Source organism: Ammospiza caudacuta, chromosome 5 (assembly GCF_027887145.1).
Source record: "Ammospiza caudacuta isolate bAmmCau1 chromosome 5, bAmmCau1.pri, whole genome shotgun sequence".
In the NCBI taxonomy this organism is placed as follows: Eukaryota; Metazoa; Chordata; class Aves; order Passeriformes; family Passerellidae; genus Ammospiza; species Ammospiza caudacuta.
In genome coordinates this window covers 63,836,740-63,857,105 of record NC_080597.1, presented here as the reverse complement: position 1 = coordinate 63,857,105, position 20,366 = coordinate 63,836,740, and the positions used below count along the sequence as shown (strand labels likewise).

The 20,366-nt window shown below is 36.1% G+C and overlaps 1 protein-coding gene across 3 annotated transcripts in view; it reads right to left on the bottom strand.

Annotated features, from left to right (window-relative positions):
- The window catches only part of COG5 (component of oligomeric golgi complex 5), a 175,769-nt gene that overhangs the window by 95,434 nt on the left and 59,969 nt on the right, over positions 1-20,366 (bottom strand). For all 3 annotated transcript variants that reach the window (XM_058805046.1, XM_058805047.1, XM_058805049.1), the window contains exon 7: positions 8,263-8,393. In XM_058805046.1, coding sequence (XP_058661029.1) covers positions 8,263-8,393 — 131 coding nt within the window. The remainder of the gene's footprint in view (positions 1-8,262; positions 8,394-20,366) is intronic.

Here is a 20,366-nt window from a genome sequence, read left to right as displayed (position 1 = left end):
AAAAAGGATCAATATTCAAAAAGTAACCTGTGAAGAGGGTCTTCCACACATTTACAACAGCAAACAATATTCTAATACAGAACAGGAAAGCCCTAAATCTCACTTTTATTTTAAAATCCTCCTGTTTTCAAAATGTCGCTATTGGACTTGCCCATATGTTCCAATAACTACAGCTCTCAGGAATCTTTTATATTAATGGTAGTTAAAATAGTCTTGGAATACAGACACTGGAAACAAGTTACTATTTGAACTATATTAGCACAGTGCAGCTCCATTCTCTCAAAACCCTGTTTCACTGAAAAAAGAAACTATCACAACTCATTACCTCTTTGCTATTTTATTTCTTTTTTTTTTTTTACTTTCAGTACCATCCTAATTTCCCCATACAAAATGTTTAAGCACCAAGTATCTTAAATGGAGAACATGTTGTACCTTAAATGAGGTACAGAAAAGAGCCCAAGTACTGAACAATCAGTCACACACTATCATTTTTACCTGCATGCACAATGCTTCAGGTTGTGGGCACTCAGATTCCTAATGGTTTGTTAACAAGATCTCCATACTTTCCCTCTACATCAATACTGGAGTTACCTACCCATTTATCTATCTCAAAGAGATAAATAAATATTGCTAATGTTTTTACACTCAAAGCATATCTCCTCTGATTTAGCATGACCTGTTAAATTGAGGTCAAACATCTAATAAAACAGGTACTACTCCAGCTGGCATGTTTCCTTGCCTGTTCTTCAATAATCATTTTTTGCTGTAGTCACCTAAATAACACTCTACATATGCCGTTTGATTTTGCTGACCTTCTCTTTCTGGCTACATGAAGTTTTCTTGTGTTCTACAAATTATTTCAATCAGAAAATACACCTAATACAATGTAACACAGTGAGATTAAACAATGGCTGGACATGAAGTTTAGAGATGACCAACAAGACACAGATGATTTTTTGTAAAACATTTAATAAATGAGCCATTAACAGAAAGGCATAATTAATGGTTTTCTTTTCCTATGGAATTGAGAACACCTTTTGCACCTGTAAAATAAAATACAGAGCTAACACCTAAAGAATTATGCATAGAAACATTTTTACTTCCAATACTATTTTTTTATTGTTACTACTGCTCCTAAAACCACTTTAATTTGTATTATGCCAATATTCCACCATCCTTTTTAATGCACATTTTTAGCCCTTTCATGCAGAGGTTGCAAGCTGCAAAGTAAAAGTGAACTATATTGAAGTCAGACATTCATTTTAGCTATTCCAAGATTCAAAACATTCTATCATCTGTTCCTATGGAAACTGAAAGGATATTCTAGGTTATATCAGTACCAGCCGATTATGTTGCCGAGAAATCTGTGGTTTATTTTAATCCATAGTTCAGAGGTATAAAATCATGCTTAGTGTTTAGCTTGGTGATTTTGAATTACTGAGGCGTGGTTAACACTTCAGTTCCATTAGATCATACTTTAAGATAAAACAAACTCCTTTTAGACCAGAATAGTAAAGGGAAAATGTTATAAGGTTCCATTAATCCCTGTGGAGTTTGCTGTTCAGATGTAGGATATAACTAATATATACTTGGAAGATATTTTTTCGTTGTTAGATGAGCCATACGTTGCTGCATCACATCGTAATAGAATAGTTCAAGGAAAAAATAATTTAGATTTATAGAAAACTCCCTCAGTAGTGCCATGCACCAGATGGCCAGATGAAGGAATCTGATTTAGCAAGTTAACAAGATCATGAAAACCATAACCATAAGACTAAAGATGAAAAATAAAATTGAATAATGCAACATGAGTATATTTCTACGACAAAGAAACTTAAAGTTAGGATAAAGTAAAACATGTGAAGACATTTAAACACATTAAGTGAAAATGCTCCATATGTATACAGAGCTACTCTAAAAGAAAGGATAGAAACTGTGTAAGTTAGTAGGATTTTAATTAAACAGACCAAAATGCCATTGTGATCGTTCACAACAAAAGCCAATATGACAGCTAAACATGCTGGAATAAGTCTTCTCTGTCTACATTAGAAATAAGCAGAAAAATGGGTAGTTAACATGAATTTAAATAAAAAACTTTGGATTTCATACTCCATTTTCACTAAACAAAACTAGATGATTTAAAGTCAACTATAGCTACCACCCTCATCTTATGCCAAAAGTAGCAAGTAGGTTCAAGTTTTCCTCTTTACAGATACGACTTCAGCCTTCTTACTCTAGATTCAAATAACTGACTTCTGAATAATCAGAAATGCCTTCTATTTCTATATCATACTGTAGTCAATCACTCCATTACGAAGTAACTGTCTCAGTCTAGTTTCCATCAGGATCTCCGGCAGGGAATTAAGATTGTAGCATAATAGGGAAATGTAACAACTACTGCCTAAAGTGTACTATATTGGTTAAACTTTTGACAGTAATGAGGTTAAATTCCAACTACTAGCTTTCAAGATAGAAATAAATGTCAGAATAAAAAGAAAAGAAAAAAAAAGAAAGAAGCAATGATTACTTTTTTACTTTAAAAAGCATACTCTTAGTAGCATTTTAAATCTAGTTATTCCAGGCTTTTTATGAGGGCAACCAACAGTATGTGGATAAAAAGATTAATGGCTATGAGCAGACTGGAGGGGTTCTTCTCTCTTTCTTTTTGTACGTTATTTGCTATTCTAATGATCATTTTGTAATTATGCACACCTATGCAGTTATGTACATCTACATAACAGCAATCAATCCCACTGACATGCTGAAGTGCATAAGGGCTTGGATTATTTAAAAGCCATGACAAAATATGATAGCTAATACGTAAAAGCAGCAAAGTGTAGGCAAAAACATCTGGAAACTAAAAATTGTGCTTTTGAGTAGCACAGTACATCAGTGTGGGTAATGTAACACATTCTAAGCTAAATGAACTAAAGCTGAACATTGAAGAGGCCCCTACACAACCACAGGGCACACGAAATGACATCCTGCTACAACACCGGACTTTGCTCTACAGTCAAGCACATCTTCAGAGCTGACAACTTTAGAAAAGCATATTCATGCACTTACACAGTCCATTTCACAATGAAGCATTCATCTGAAGATGACACTAAACCAGCAAAAAACAGAAGGCAGATGTTGATTTAAATGAAAGTGTTTAAATATCATGAACTAATCTAGAAATAGGGATGTTTCAGTGGAACACATACTCTTGCTAAAGTAGGCAAGATTGAAAGAAACTGAAAAACGCAAAATCACAGGACCCTGCCCAGACAGTCATGCCCCAAGAGCCATGCACACTTTTGGTAGCAATAATTAGAAGCAATTAGAAAACACAACACTATTCTATTTTTCCATGTTTCATCAAAAAAGTGAGAAATGGAGCCCAACACCAACCCTTCTTAATATCTGAATATCTCAAACATTTTGAAGTGCATTTGCACAACTGGAAAATGCTGCCACAGGATAGTAAGTGTATGTATTGCTTAAGATCCTTGATATTAGATTGAACACTAACCTATAACCAATTTAAGAACAATTTCACCAATCCTGCCATAACCCTGTAAGCTGTAGTAGACAAACACTCAGCTCAGAGGGCCCTGAAATGAAATAAATTATGCAATTTCTTGATGATTGTGTCTAAGTGATGATAACTGGTCAATTATGTACATACTTTCCCCTCCAACCCCTTGGGGAATAAGAAACAAGACCTATTAGAGATCCTTGACAAGAGATTAAATGCTGGTCTATGAGAGATCTCAGATTAATTTCACCGATTTTGCTATAACACTGCAAGATATACTACAAAGCACCTAGCTTAGGGACTGAACTGAGATAAATTGAGCAAGTCCTGGATCATCACCTCCAGACAACTGGTTAATTATGCAGACACTTCATCCTCCCATCATTTTTTCTCAGGCACTAAACAGCATTAGTCAAGAACACTTATGCATATACTTCTAGTTAATAATTTTTTAATGTAAAAAAAACTGCACTTGTTCCAGAGACAACAACTGAGAGGAAAGGCTCAGCATGAAAAAGAATGCAAAACAGAATAATTCACAAAACAAATTCTTCTCAATGAATTATGAAAACTCAAAATGTCCCCAAATATGCCCAAAATAATAACAGTACAAAGATGCTACAATGTGAATAACTAAGAAATTTTTGTTCAGATCATACTGTTTACCTACTTATCCTGTTAATAAAAATCCAGCATTTGAACAAGTGTCAGAAGTAGAGTTTAGGATTTATTTCTCTACATTATTTTCCCCTCTTCTTCATTCTGCAAGGCTGTAATTAGCAAAGCTCTTCATTCTGGAGAAAAAATAAATCTGGGTATTTTTTAAAAAACAGCACACCCAGTTCAACAAAGGATACTTATTAGGCTTACACTTACATCTTATATACAGGAAACTGGACAATAAAACACAGCATAATTTCTCTAAAATGTAAAAAAAAAAATTTTAAACCCCACCAACCAAACAAAAAAACCCAGCAAAACCAAACTGGTCAGACATCTACAGATTCCTCCAGGAGACAAGGAGGGAAAATTTTTATTTTGTGGTCAAATATACAGAATGTTTCTGTAACACACAGAAGGACAAACTGTTTAAAGTGCAAACCCAGGGAAATCTGAATTCCGCTCTCATTTCTACACCACATCCTGCTATATTTTAATCTATCTTTAATGATACCATTGATACCTCACAGCCTATGCCCTAATTATTACAATTGGTATCAGTAAAGTCACAAACAAGAACATAGGTCCCTAATGTATTTCACACATGCAAAAATCCATCCTTCTTACAACCACAGCTGCTGCTTAAAGCACTGAACCTAGCTCAGAACTAAGGCTACCTTTTAAGAGGATGGAGGAGATGGAAATGCAGCTCCTTTCTGCACACACATGGCCTGGCTCCTAAAGCTACCAATATTGTCATTACCAGGTGGAGCTAAGTTTGCTTATCCCTCTAAGTCCCACACCTAGCATGGCAATATAGCAGGAAGGGTTTGAGGCATGAGCTTCTCATTTTTACATGTAGCAGACAAAACCGTGTCTGGAAAAACTGTTCTACCTGGAATTGAGCTTTGATAAGCTCAACAAATTTCTCTTTTCCCCGGTAATTTCTTATTATTCATATCTACTTTACACAATATTGCTGTTGAAAACAGGGGTGAAGTGGGGCCAAGAGCAAGTCTAGATTCTTCAGTCCAGGGTTCAATGGGAGCAAAAGAAATAATGGGGATGTTTCAGGTGGTTGCAAGATGCAGATATATCTCTTTTTAAAAATTTTAAAGCAGAAAACATTGCTAGCTTCTGTTAGAAGGGTGGCTTTTAATCATGTTCTTGATGCATCTCTGCTAAAGCTGTCTTTCCTGCTTCCTATGCTATCTGCCATTAGCCTGCTTACAGTATGAAGGAAAGCCAGCAAGGAGTTCAGGACTAGAAATAAAGATGGGGTTAGAATGCATTTTCTTTGAATCGTTCTATGGGTCACGAAAGACTGTCTATCTGTGCTATGTACACTAGGAGTGCCTAACAAAGCACACAGAACAATAAAAACCTGCCTGTAGCCACTGGTACCTGTGTGTTCACAATAGCAAAGAGAACTTGTCAATAATAGCAAAGAGAACTTTCTAAAAGGATTAGGAAGGCAAGTGTGGTTTGCAGCTCTATGAGAGCCTGTTTAGACACACTGACAGAAACTTCTAGTCTATACCCAGACAGCAGCTTTAAGATTCCACCAGGAAGAGGAGTGGAAGGCCTCACTTCTAAAGCAGCCAACGGCTAATGCCACATTTCCAAAGGGGGAAGAGGTTTCATTTTTTCTGAGAAATACACAAACACCATGGTGGTGGACATTCCATAAAAACATGAATTAAAATGAACAGAAAGAGACAATGTATTACTTAGGTATAAGTATCTGCTTTCATGTGCTACTGCTGGACATTATTTGGGGGAATCTGTGCACAGCTCACTAGCATGTGACTTATACATCATTAAATAAACAATAAAAAGAACAAAAAAGTCTCTATCCCAATCAAAGGGGATATATAAAAATGTTAAATGTAGCAGCTTAGACTTTTTAGCTCTGTTCTTTTTGTCAGAGTAACTTCGAGCAGTATCTCTGGAAAAAAAGCTGAATTCTAGAGAGTACATTCACCAAATTCTAATGGCTTTTGTTTAAAAACAAATACTTCCAGTCTTACTTTTTAAAATTTATTTCCACTGCCTGCTTCTCTTTTAGGTGGACACTGAAATACTCTAAAATGGAGACATAAGGATCATTTTTCTCTTAAGAGCTACATGAAATGTAGAAGTACAGCTCACTCTTATGTAGGCAATTGATCTCGTATTATTTACACAGCAGATGAAAATAAGGGTGGAAACTAAAACTGCATTTGCAAATATGAATATCAAATAACTGCAGAAACACCTGAATAAATACAGATGCACTATTCTCAAAGGTAGAGAGAGCCACCAGAATACATACTGGCAGGAAGACAGTTCATCTGAGGAACTCTTTAGTACTTAATACAGGAGAAAAGATGAAGGTCCCAAGTGCTCTTTAAGGAAGTTTCAGGGGTTGGAAGGTATAGATGTAAATCAGCTTGTCAGTAAAACACAATAACAGGAATCAAGGACATGCTATTCACTAGTCACATTTCAAATTCTAGATTTCTTGGGCAATGCCTGCATATGTATTTTCTAAAGCAAACTATTGTTCTCAACATTAAATTCACAAATCATATCCAGCAACAAACCTGTGATGCGTAACCCAACACCTCCTCATGAAAACATCCCCATTTCTGATATGACTAAGCACTAATAATTTTCTTCCAAACACTCCTCCATTTGTTGGAAAGAGGCCCCTGGCTAAAGCACAACAGGCATATACTTTAATAATCTCTTGATTACCTGGAGACAGCCTGGAACACCTAATAAATCTGTCTATTTTTCAGGTGGAGTGGGATTGATTTCCCCAGGGTTTCTTTGTCAGTTCCATTTTAGTACTTAATATGAAGAGAAAATTATCAGAGAAGGTCAAATCTGACATGAAAAACTAGAACAAGTTCACACTGATGAAGACTTTTGCTACATTTAAAATAAATGTCCACTTGCTTTTTCTTAGGCCGTCTTCCGTCAATCTTTATTTAATAACCTATATGCTTCATAGCTTGCAAAAAGTGCAATCACAGCTTGGCAACATGCTCAAATAGCCAGAAGTTTCAACACTGGAATAGTAATCAAGTGAAAAATGGGGTGGTTTTTTTCTACCACTTTGTTATCAGCAAAAAGTCAAAGATATTTACCACAAACATGACTTCCTACTGCAGAAAATTAGTTGAAATGACAGATCTAAGTAAAAGTTAGAGACATACCAAAAATTTTAATCCTCAATTGTTTAATCAAGCCAATTTATTCAGTAGGTTTTCTATTATGTATACATTCTATTTTCATGTCAATCTTCAACAGTATAAACACATGCTATCTTGACTTAGAGAGAAGTTTAACACTTGGTAAGAAACAGGATAAAATGCCTTATTCTAAGCCTCTTTGTTGTCTAATTTAAGATCCAAATTTGATAGAAATTTGTACCAGATTTCTTCTCTCACTCTGGCAATGAGAATTTAAAATATTTTTGTTTTTGAAGAATATTAAAAAGTATAGACAAAGGAAGATGAAAGTTTACAAAGGCAAGAAAATAGCACTAAAGATACTGCAAATAGTTAATAGATGGAGCCAGGTTATTAAGATGTCAATAATTACATTTAATATGAATGAATGCAATTACACATATTAATTTTTATTTCCCTACAGTGACTATTTACCTCAAAGCTTAAATTGCTCTTTGACGTTTTAATGCAAATCTTTCAAATCTTTTCAATATATTTCAGGACAGCTAAAATGCAGAAATCTTCTTACAGTTTTAAGAAACTGTATTTTTCATACTTCACTATAAAGCTTGGCAACATTGGGAGTGCTGTATATGGTGTTGAATGCATCAAGCTTTTATGAGTGTTTACAGTTTACCTACTTTCTTCCAGTCAGATCATGCAAAATTTTATTCTTTCAAATACTGCACAAGACCAGTTTTGCCCATTTATTTGAATATAGTCATGTGTGAGAATTTATCACATAGGATTTTTTTTTTGTTTGTTTAATTTACACTGGGCAGTGCTACATAAAGCAAAAGAAATCAAGCTCAACCGTTTTACCCTTTACTTTTGAAAGGAAGTAAAGAACAAAGTGTATTTTACCTGAGTCTCCACACCTTGCTCAAGCAGCCTTTTAGCCTGGTTTTCCACCTCAAGACGAGCTCTTGCAATAAAAAGGAGGTCATTTTCAATCACTTCTATTCCAGACAGATCTATCCCTTGAGAAAGATAATCTATAAAAGCAACAAAACATTGATAAGCATGACACAGGATAATGGAACATTTTAAGCATGTTAAAACATTTCAAAGTTACAGTCAGTTCCAAGGGACGTTTTTGTATACAACGCTTGACCATACAGTACATCAAAGTTATGTCTTACACCACTGAAAATCAGAGGACTATTACTTAAGAAAACCTGCATACTGAATAACTTTAATTTACTTCAACACACTTGTCTAGATCTAGAGACCACCAAAGAGGTGCAACACATGAGTTCTAGGAACTACAGAATCAAAATCACAGGCCAAAAAAGGGCAAGAAGTCGTATGCTTGTCCCAAAGAATTAACTAGATCATTGAACTTGTCTAACCAGATGTTCGAATAAATGTAATTTGCTCTAAGATCTGAAATTAAAGATGCATCAAAAGGCTCAAATTATACTTGATATATTTAAATTGCACTACTAAACATTTATGATCAAAGACAAAAGAATGGTACAAAAACTAAAAAAAAAAAAAAAAAAAAAAAAAGAATTTTTTTTTTTCCTTTTTAATTACAGATTTATCACAAAAATCATTACCATTGTGGAAATCACCATCAGCTGGGTAGCTAGAGATTATTGGACTGGATGGGCAACTGCACCAATAAAATCTATTCAAATTCAACTTTTCTCAATTATTTTTTTTCCTCCTTTTTTATCTTTCTGGATTTAAATTAATCCAATTCACCACATCTAGGTAGCCTAGATGTTTACACTACTGCTTATCACCCAAATAATGCAGGACTACTCTCATTTACAGTTTCCAACATTTAGCTTAATGAAACAGTCTTTCCACTGCTTTTTTTGGAAAGATCAAATGAAACTAACAAAATGATGGCTGAGGCATTTCATGCACAGTATCATATTCTTCCTTCATAAGATGATGTTTCACTCTTTCCATTTATAACCAGTCCTCTATGAATTCCTAATAAAGTTATCTTCCTTTTAGTCCTCACAGTAAGTTTATTAAGGCAAAGACTTAAGCATTTTAACTAAGCTAACTGAACTTTTATATCTTTGCCAAATAACCTTTCACTTTAGTAGCCATTTATTTTTGTTTATTCCCAATAAACTAATCTAATTCTCAGATGAATTTCAGCAATGACCTATTCACAACTGAACACAAAATTCCAAGTGAATCATTTCACAGCTATGTGGAGAACACCCCTGTACCTGCACATGAAAAATACCATATAAGAAATCAAAACAAAAAGCTTATTGAAATACTGCATAAAGCTTAGTAAAGGCATAAAGGAAATCATCTCTCTTAACACTACAGTATATCAAACAGGTTTTAGTCTACTAAGAATAGGCCTGCAAATGCTTTTCCCTGCATGCATTTGTTTAGAAATGGATCAGAGGGGTCAAAGTTCATCTGAGCAGCAGGACAGCACAGGGAATTCATGAAGCCCTGTGTGCTGGTGTGTTTACAGAGCTGCTTTTGCCACAGGTCAGAGCAGCCACGCTTACCCCTTATCTCCATGCAACTTTTTGCTGTGACTAAGCTGCATCTCTACAGGTGGTCTGGCATATGAACCCATTAAAACTAATACTGAACTCCCAACAACTTGCAGTGATCAAGTGTCTTGAATGTGAAGGCTAATTTTCTGATACCTTTCTTTTAGCTGCACAGAAAAAAGAAAAGGAGGAAAACACCATCACAGATTCACTCCACTGCCATAGGAAACTCTGAAGAAGTTTCTTGGAAACATGAGATTTTAAAAGGTGCAAATATTACCAAATATTTAAATATTCCACAAACACAAGAACTGCTGTGTAGTTCACTTATGGTATAAAGTCATATACTGGAAGCCCAGACTGCCTAAACAAAACAAAATTAAAATATGGTCATGATCTCCTAAATCCACAGAAAATCTGAGGAAGATTATTTAAAAAGATACCATTTCTTCCTGTTGTGTTTCATCTCAAAATCTAAATAAAGCCACTTCACGTGCTAAAAATTTAATCCTTCTGATGGTTTTAAGAAAAGAACAGAAAGACCTTGCTGCTCTGGCTTCTCCAAAAACCTCCATCTGTGTCTCCGACTGGCAGCCACCTCCTGCCAATCTGTTAAAATCTGCAACTTTGATCCAAATTTTCTGCAGTCCTAACAAAATATTTTGGGACAGTGCATTTCAGCAGGACTTCAAAACAGTGGGCCCTCCTGTAGGTTCAGTGGTTACTACTGTAGATGCTCCTAGCTGCTATTCTAACAGTAAGGAAGCTCTAGCAATTACACAGTTTGCAAAAGAAAGGCAGTTTTTGTGAGTACAACAGGTCTATGTCAGAAACACCTGCAAGTGCTTTCCTGCCATTCTTATGTGACAGCAGAAGCTGTACCACAGCTGGGGTATGTGCTTTTGGATAGTTTTTGTCATCTATGCAGACAACATAACATTGGAAATTTCTACAGTTGTGTACTCTCAAGAGTGATGTTGCTCCCCTGGACAGCACAATGAAACCAAGAAGAAGGACAGTTGATGTAAGAGCAGCCAGACCATACCCAAAATACCTGTGCATTTAAGATCTGATTTATTTAAAATATTGCAGAGGACTCACACATTTCAGTCAGTTTTAGTTAGTATAGAAACCCTGTCAAGTGAGCACAACAAAAATGCTATGGGTTATTAACTCAGGGAGTAGCAAAAGTAGAATTTTGTTTCAGGAACTTACTCATGTGATCGTTTTTCTATTTCTTGCCATGCACTGTGGTCATGATCAGAGGTGAGTGGGACATGGGCTGTAAGGAACTTGTGTCTACTCGTCAGGAATTAACCAAAAGCAATGGCTCACCCCTCAGCTAGCACAGACTCTGGGGACTGGTGTCCAATTTAAAGCATGTCAGCTTTCCATGGCTTTAACCTTATAGCTCTGCAGTAAAACTATTACTGTATTAACTCTAAAAGATTTAGTGAGTATGTATTTATACCTGACATCTCTCCCTTAAGAGATTTTAAAAGCCTATGCATAACATTTTGTTATCTTTGGGAAGATTTGTGTTTTTAACAAATTAGAATCTAAGTATCCTGTACCACCATGTGCCAGGGCTGGAGCAGCCACCACGGCACTGCCCCCTCAGCAGCACCTCAGGCTGCTCCAGCCATTCTCAGCACAGCCAGGGAGCAAATTAGAGGAGGGAGCTACAGTCCTATAAACATTCCTTTACCTCTCATCCCTCTGATAATTCTACCTCTTTATATAGGTTCGAGAACATAAAGGCAAATCCTTAACTCTCATTGGGTGTTGGTATTGCTTTCCTCCTATCACACTGGAATAAACTTGGAAAGCACAGCTGGAACTTACTTTCTAAAAACTTTAAATACAGACTGCCTGGTGAATCATTTTCTTGAACAAAAATACTGTATGTCAAGGCAAAATGCACTAAGACTGAGCAAGAAGTGACATATATAATCTACTTCAGCCTACCAAGGCTGTACTTTTTAATAAAAGTAAATTTTTTGTCACTAAAATACTGAATTTTCTTGATTTACTAAACTTGAACAACTTTTCTAATCTATTGGTTAAGATACTGCTTGAAAATGCATTTTTTTAAAGCAGTATTTCCCAGATAGTTATGTAAGAAGAGATTCATAGACAGACAAATCCAATATGCAGATAGAACATTAGGCAGAAAAACAGTACTTAGATGCAACACGGTTAGCTATCCTTAATCTAAATGACTCACCAACACAGATTCTTTCTAATATGTGATCTCATTTTTTAACCTCCAATATTCTTTGTGATAATACAGAATCAAGATTAGAAATTGCAACTTTCTAGAAGGATTGAAATACATTTTGGAACAGCGATAACTACGATGCTAGCACCCTTATGGGCTCCCCAAAAACTGTATTACACTCTTTTTACAGACTGAATTGATTCTAAGCTTTTGCTAGAAATTAGAGAATCAACAGAAGACTACTGAGAACAACTAGGTGCACTAACAAAGAGGAAAACAAAAGATAGCAATAAACCAATGTGATTAAGCTGTATGACTCAAGAGGCTACTTGAGTCAAAAGAGAAACCCTTCTGTGCTCTGAGAGCCAACCTCAGTGACACTTTATTAAGAGGAGGAAAAGAGGAAATTAGAACATACAAAGTGGATTCCCCAGGAGCAAACACCTAAGGTCTGCAGACACAAAACTCCCCTCAAATGCAAGAATCCAATGACAAATTAAGAGGTGTTCCATGGAAGACTGGGAATGGGGAGAGGGCTATTAATGGAAAATAACCCATTCCTGAAATTTTAAATAAAATCATAGAATAATAAAATCACAGATCTTTGTTTCCCTGTTTGAGGGAGGTTTGAGGTGTATTTCTCTTGCATTGGTCATTTGTTTTACTTGTTTCTGCAGTCTTAGTTGCAGATAATGTTGGTGATATCTCTAACCTAAGAATACACTGCTATTTTTCCATAGTGCAGAAAAATTACAATTTTTGAAGAAATTACTAATTTAAATTCCAAAAAGTCAACAGGTCTAAATGATACCCAAGAGTTCTGCTGGAATGTAAATATGCAGAAGATGAGAGGCTACATGATTTATCAAGAACTATTACAGAAGACTCATGGGTGCATTGGTAGAAGTAGTTCATGAAACTGAACCTAAACTGCTGTTGGGAATATTTGTTTCTGTTACCTTCCATGGTCTTAAGGTAGTCACAGCAGTAGCTACTGGACAGGAAGGACATCTTGTTTGCCTCACTGTGTCTGAACCAACAACCCAGGATGCTGCTGGGCCTGAATATGTCAACTGTTGGGGTTTTTTTGGCAATGCAGCTAATTTAAAATCAAAGCCCTGAGAAGAGAGGGCCCTTTGGTGAAAGCAACCTGGGGTTTTACATTATATCTCTAATCTCTAGGTGGAATAAGCAAACGCCCTACCTTAAAGAGCAGTGATCTGCTGCTTGGAGACAAATTTGCCACATAATAGATGCATAGAGAGCAGGTGGGGAAGAGCAAGAGCAGGCAAATTTCTAAGTGCTCAAACTGGAAGCTGACGCCTCCAAAAAGTACCTCTGGCTTATGTTCTGCTTTAACCAGACTAATTCTCCACTTAAGCAGAAATGACTGCCCCACACTCTGCACCAGGCACCAAAGTACTCGCTGAAGCAAGCCTCATATTAAGCCTTTAAATCAAGTGAAAGTGATTCCACTACTGGTACTATTAAACAATATCTTACAGCTATCTTATGTAACTTGAGCTCTTCAGAAAAATATGTTAATTCCTATCAAAACTGCATAGATTACAATGCCTTGTGAAGTGTCCAAAATAAGAATGTAATTGCTCTGTACTAGGTGCCATACACAACCTCATATATTTTGAATATACTTTAAAAATTATTAATTTGGAATATTAAATTATTAATTTCGAGGGGTTTTCTGAAGATATTTTTAATTCATTATTAAAGAGGAAGAAAAAATATTTTACTAAAATGCCAGTTATGTACAAAACTCTTTGTATCCTTCTTTCCTTTTCCTATATGGCAAAATTCCTGCAAACGTTTCATCAGTGAAACAACAGAGAATAAAATCTTGCTGTGTCACTGAAGTGCCGTTAAGTTCCTATGAAATCTGGTCCTTATTTAAGCAATTTCTACCATCTTAAAAATTCACTACTTGCATGCATAATACATAAGATTTCAGTTTTTAGCTGTTTGAGCAACATTAAGTGTGTGAAAACTGTCCTGCTCGAGACAGAAACCCTCAGCTCTGCATTTGTTTGTTTTCTCAGACAGAACATTAACACACTCGTTCTGTTTCAGTCCAGAAAAGGAAATATTAGACAATCAGGTATAGTCTGATAGATGTCCCTAGTGAAGGGGAACATGAAAAATAAACACAGAGCAAAGCACTTCTCTGCTCTTCATTTCAATCCAAAACTGGTATCATTTTAAAGAAATCAGGTCAACAGTACCAAAACCAAACTGGTGGAAAGCATACAAGTCAAAGAAAGCAAAACTTTAACTGCTCATTTAAACACAGACAATTAAATAAAACAGACCTGTCATGTACATTATATCATTCTGTAATAGTTTGGTCAGAAGGAGACTTTAAAAAAACGTAGTCCAACCCCCCTGCATGGGCAGGGACACCTTCCATGATATCCTGTTGCTCAAAGTCCTGTAAAGCTCAAACACCTCCAATGATGGAGCATCATCTTACCAGATCAAAGCTTTATTTCAGAAGGAAACTGAGAATCCAACACTCTAATTCAGAGACCATGTAGATATGAAAAAAATTGAACATCTTCTAGCATGTTAAAAAAAAAGCAGGAAGTTTTAAGTGTAAAGGCAGGCTGGAATAAGAAAGAATGGGTGTCATCCTGCACTTGGCATCAGATTTGTTTCCTCCAAAAGATTGTTCCTGTTTTTTTTAATAGAATATGGTTTATGTTAAAATATTTAGCAGTGCTGTAATAATCATCTATGTCCAATCCGATCTACAGAGGAAGCCTGCTGCTTTTCTCCAGACTACATGCAAAAATATAAAAAAACACACCCTGAATTGAGAACATTATGGGGGAGCAGTGAGGAAGACTGACTAGCTATTTTTAAATTAAATTAAAGCTGCATTTAAGTTGTCTTGATGGAAGAGTTAATTCCTACTGCTCTCTGGGCTGGAAATCAGATGCCACGCAGGATCTGGAACTGATGGAAATGAGTTTGATATCTATTTTTATCATCATCACTGACTTAACAATGAGCACCAAATTTTGGAGACATTCCTGTGAAAATGCCATGATTCAGAAAATAGCTTAACACACCAAGACAAACACTACTTAGGTCTAATCACAAGTTATACCACACGACTCCCACGCTCACTTAAGCCTAAAGCAAGAGTTGTTGAACTCCTTTAAGGTTCCCCCTCCCACACACCATTAGATCTCCCCCATCCCTCCCCCTCACCCTTGAATACAGACTCACAACCTTACTTCACCACGACCTACTAAACCTGCTGCTTTCTATTGTGCCCTCCAAGGGGAGCAGGCAGCAGCCCCACATCCAGCTGCTGGCTGCTCAACGCCATTGTAGGAACCTGGGTGACAGGACAGAATTAACCCTCTGTGAGCTTATGGATGACAGCAATTTGAGGAAGTGCTCAGCACCCTGGAGAGCAGGGCTGCCATCCTGAAAAACTATAGCAACCTTGAGGTAAGGACAGAAAAAAAACATCATGAAGGTCAACAGAAGAGAGTTAAGCCCCGTTCACCTGGGATGGCACAGCCCTGTCCACACAAGCAGGTTGGGTGCTCACTGGCTGGAAAGAAGCTTTCAGAAACAGACCCAGAGAACAGAAAGTTTAACTTAAACCAGCAGTACATCCTTGTGGCAGAGGCTGCCAGCTGGGTACCAGACTGAGTGTACCCAGCAGGTTGAGGGAAGTCATTATGCTTATTATCTGGCACTTGTAAGGCCACTGTACTCCATGCCTCCCAAGAAAACAGAGACATTGACAAATGAGTCCAACAGGGAACCACCACAACAGGGGACTGAAGCATGTGAGTGTGAGGAGAGGCTGAGACAACCGAGTCTTTTAACCTTGAGCAGAAATGGTTAAGAAGAGATCTAACTGCATCTTCTGCTGCCTGACAGACAGACCTTTCTCAGAGGTGCACAAGAGGCAGGAGATACAGGCTACAGCATGAGAAATTCTAGTTAGTCATGGGGGCAGAACACTGTACTTTTGGTTCCAAACACCTTACCCATGGAGAATATTAACCTGCAGGAATGCACAGATTGTATTTTAAAATAATTAAAATTGATAAACTGGGAAACATTAGGATCTAGAACTCTAAAAATCACCGTAAGCTTCTTAAAACAGGCTGGTTTGAGAAAACATCCTCAAGAGCTCCCAAAACATTTTCAGTATCTAAAACTGCATTTTTTACTAAATTCGCTGTGATAAAATACTTACAAAGAACTGTAACATTCATGCTATTCATCAATAGTACTTGGATGGAACTGAAATTAATTTCATCCTAAGTATTCTATCAGAGCTATGGCCTAGAAATCAGAAAATATTCAAAAGAAAATTCCAAAACAGACTTTCAAAATTAAATTTATTCTGGCAACAATGTAATAATACCTCTACATGTCAATACTCCTCTTGGGCTTTTTTTGGAGCAAAGTAAAAATAAAATATGTTGCCAGTAAAAATCTAGTTGCCCTATTTTGGTTTTGAACAGACTTCATAGCATCACAGATGCAAAGCAAATGTACAGCATGTGTGAAAGAGACAAAAACAGAAAGGGGGACAGAAAGGTAGAATATGGAACAGGAGAGAGATGTTGCCCAAGTGGGGCATTACAGAACAAATGAACTTCAGCTTTGAAAGAGCTGAGAATAACAGAATGATGAAAAATAACAGACAGAAAATTATGAAGGAATGTAGTGAAAGGATACAAATAAAGAGTCGTTCATACATTTTGGTTTTATTAATGTGTACGAGTAATTTAGTGCCGTCATATGCTTTCCACTTTGACAACTTCCTCCCCATCTAAGCCCACAGCTTGCACTGTTTGTTCATTAACAAGGTCAATGGTAATGCTCATTTCTGCTCATATTTCAGGAGAGCATCCAAAACTGGAAAACAAAAAGGTGAATAAAGCTTGTTTTTAATAAATTTCATGGAGACAAAATCAGGATTTTTACTGTCCCGAAAATATTTCTTGAAATCTCAACACATGAACAATAAGCAGTCATTGAAATGCAATCAGTATATAAAATGAAGCAGGATGAAAAGAACGTACTTTCATATTTATCAGAGATAACTACATTGAAAATATATTGCAACTGCATCATAAACCCATGTAAAAGAATTATGCCCTTCCAAATGGAGTGGATGAAGTAAACCATCTCTTTTCTGATCTAGGAAATTGAGAGAAGGACTCACCTAAATGAAGGTGTGTGACTTTGGCTGTCTCTTGTTTGCCTAAGTTAGCATTGCAACTAAAGCCATGAAAGCCAGCAAAATAGTTATGAGCAGAGAGATGCAAAATATAACCTAAATTTACGTGTTGGCCTGAAAACACCAGGCAGCTTTTACATCTGATTAATACATTATCGTTCAACAGCTAAGTAGAATCCCTCAATATAGAGCATTATGTAAACGTGTGATGATTCAGTTTCCATCAGTACTATCCCATGTTGCAATAGAACATGCAATGATAAAAGAAAATGAAGGAAAATGATGATGTGTCTCAAGAACCTTAGTCAGAAATAACTTCTTTCAAACATCCCACCAGTTGCGGAGAAGGCAAAGATGGCTGACTCTTCGCTGAATCACTGCCTTCAAAGGAGGGCAGGGGAGATTTTGATTCATTTGTGAATTTTAATTAATTATGTAAATGGCTATAGACCTAATTTTTGAATACGTTACACCTGGATAAAGGTATACATCAACAGCTACAGACTTACAGGTCTACAAGTCTACAATTACCATCCTGAGCTAGCTAGTTTGCATTATTTTTTTTTCTTTTTGGTGAGATATATTGTACATTTTTTGAGTTTATATAATTATTTTTGCACTAATATGTGCATCCAAAAATGTAGATTGCCCATGAGAGAATACAGGTAATTTCTAACATACATTTGTAAATGCCAGGAGACACTTTAGAATCAGTAGTGCTACAGTGCTATATAATCAAAGGAATAAAAAAAATCATGCTATCTTGGCCCCTGCATAAGGGGGAATAGTACTTTTTTTCTTTACTACATATATATATATATATATATATATATATATATAAGCTGCAATATTTCTTTGTAATTTCTCTCTTCTTATGGGTCTCTCCTGCCTCTTTTCAACACCCACTATTCACCCTTTCATACTTTCACCTTCAGGAAAACACTTCTGCAAAAGCAGAACTGCTTTTTCTTTAGTAACAGCTATGTTAACTCCCTCAGTACTCCAGAATATATGTAATTTTTGTCTTCAATAAATGCATATTTAATTCCTCCCACCCCTCACTTGTTGTATCATCAATAACTTCATGCAACTGGTTGCAGATTTACCTGTTTTTATCATCTTTAGATTCAACGGATGCTGCATAGGTTATAAATCACACAGGTTTTATGTACCTCAGATACTTTGTAGGAGAACAAAGTGAACCTTGTGCTATACGGAGTGTTTCTGCAGACAATTTGAACGTAACAGCAAAATTTTAAAACCTCTTCAAATATATCTTATCTCCTACAGCAAAATCTTTTTTGAAATTTAGAGATCAGCCTATGGCAGAAATCTGCCCAGTCTGCCAGAATTCTTGCCAATTCTTCTGGCAATAATAAAAATTATCCACGGTACTAAAAAAAATAGGCAAGAAAATAAGGTTGTTTGAAAGCCAAACTGAACCTAACAGTGTTCATATTCCAACATTGCATTTGAAGTTAGCCTGCACAGACGCCTGCCTTTTGACCTTTCAACAGGAGTGACAGACTGACAGCAGTTGCCTATGATGATTCTTTACTACCTTCTATTTTGTACAATTAGTAGAGTGAAATTAAAAAAAAGTTTTGAAACCTTTCTTGTCCCCCCTACAACATTCATTGCAATTTGATAAAAAAGTTATCTAGACAGAAATTGATAAACTCTTACTCTCACGCTTAGCACTTAGTGTAATGCTCAGCTGTACCTGCTCTGAGAAGAACACCAGGAATCTGAAGGAAATGTCCCATCCCTCCCACAGCAGCTGCTCCACAGTGTTCCCCACAGCCTCCAGCCCACAGCAGCTCCAATCATCGCCCAGCTGCCAACACCAGGGGAAGGAACTGGAGCAGCCCACCCGCTGCTCCTCAAACACGGAACAAAAGGGAACAATCACCTACAGCACTGCCAGGACTGCCGCTACACAGCTGTGGCACAAACCTCTGCTACCGGTCAAAGTTCTTTGGCAGCCTAGAAGAATAGTTTGATCCATCACTATTAGTCTTTCATGTGCACTGACCATGATTTTCTACAAAAAACACATAGTGTTAAAATTAGGGAGCACATGCATGTATGAAGGTTTAAAATTACCACAGATTAAGATTTCACAAAAATGTACTTGTCTTCTCAAAATGATTAAATATCAATGAAAACAGAGAGAGAAGCCATTGTTTTTATTCTATTATTTCGAAATGGGTAAAAACGAAAAGCTAAGTCTTCTCTAATACAGTACTGATGACACATTTGAGTTCCACTATCATTAATGTCACAGAGACATAAAATTAAAAATCAGTATCTATTGTAGCCAAGTTCAAAGTAATGAGCTAAATGCTAAAAATATAAATCTTTTTTTTTTAAAGTTTGCATATCCAAGGAAGCAAACAATAAGTTCAGGCAGGTCTTTCAGTCATTAAAGGCACCAATTGTTAACAGATGGGGGAAAACATTTAATTTAGCAAGTAACTGTTATTAAATAAATAATGCGGATATTTTCTTTGTAGAATTTCATAATATTCTATGAGCCAATTCTTATTACCTGCATCTGTCAGCCAACTGTATCTAATAATTAATACAAAAGAGTTGAATGGACGAAAAAATGTGCTGCTTGAAGAATAAAATATGTTTAGCAATTTAATACTTAAAAATAAAATTGAGAAAACAGAGATGCATTGTGTACTCTTATGATTCTATCATAATTTTTACTATAGTTCTAATTTTAAGTAATATTTAGTCTGATAACAAATTCTTCTTAGGCCTTACAAAGCATATTTTGTGACATTTACTGCTGTTAGTTATGAATAATTTCAAGATCAGGAAAGAAACAGAATCTTCTCTAAAGCATTAATACTGTTTAAATTAAACACCTTTTCTTTCAGGAGAAATAAAAACCACAGGAAAAAAACAGTTTTTCAATAGCATATACTGAACATTCTAATAGGAACCCAGTCCTGAAGATATTATTACACTGTATCACAATTAAGATTCACATTTTTCCAACATCCAGAAAGTGTGCTTTGCCAAG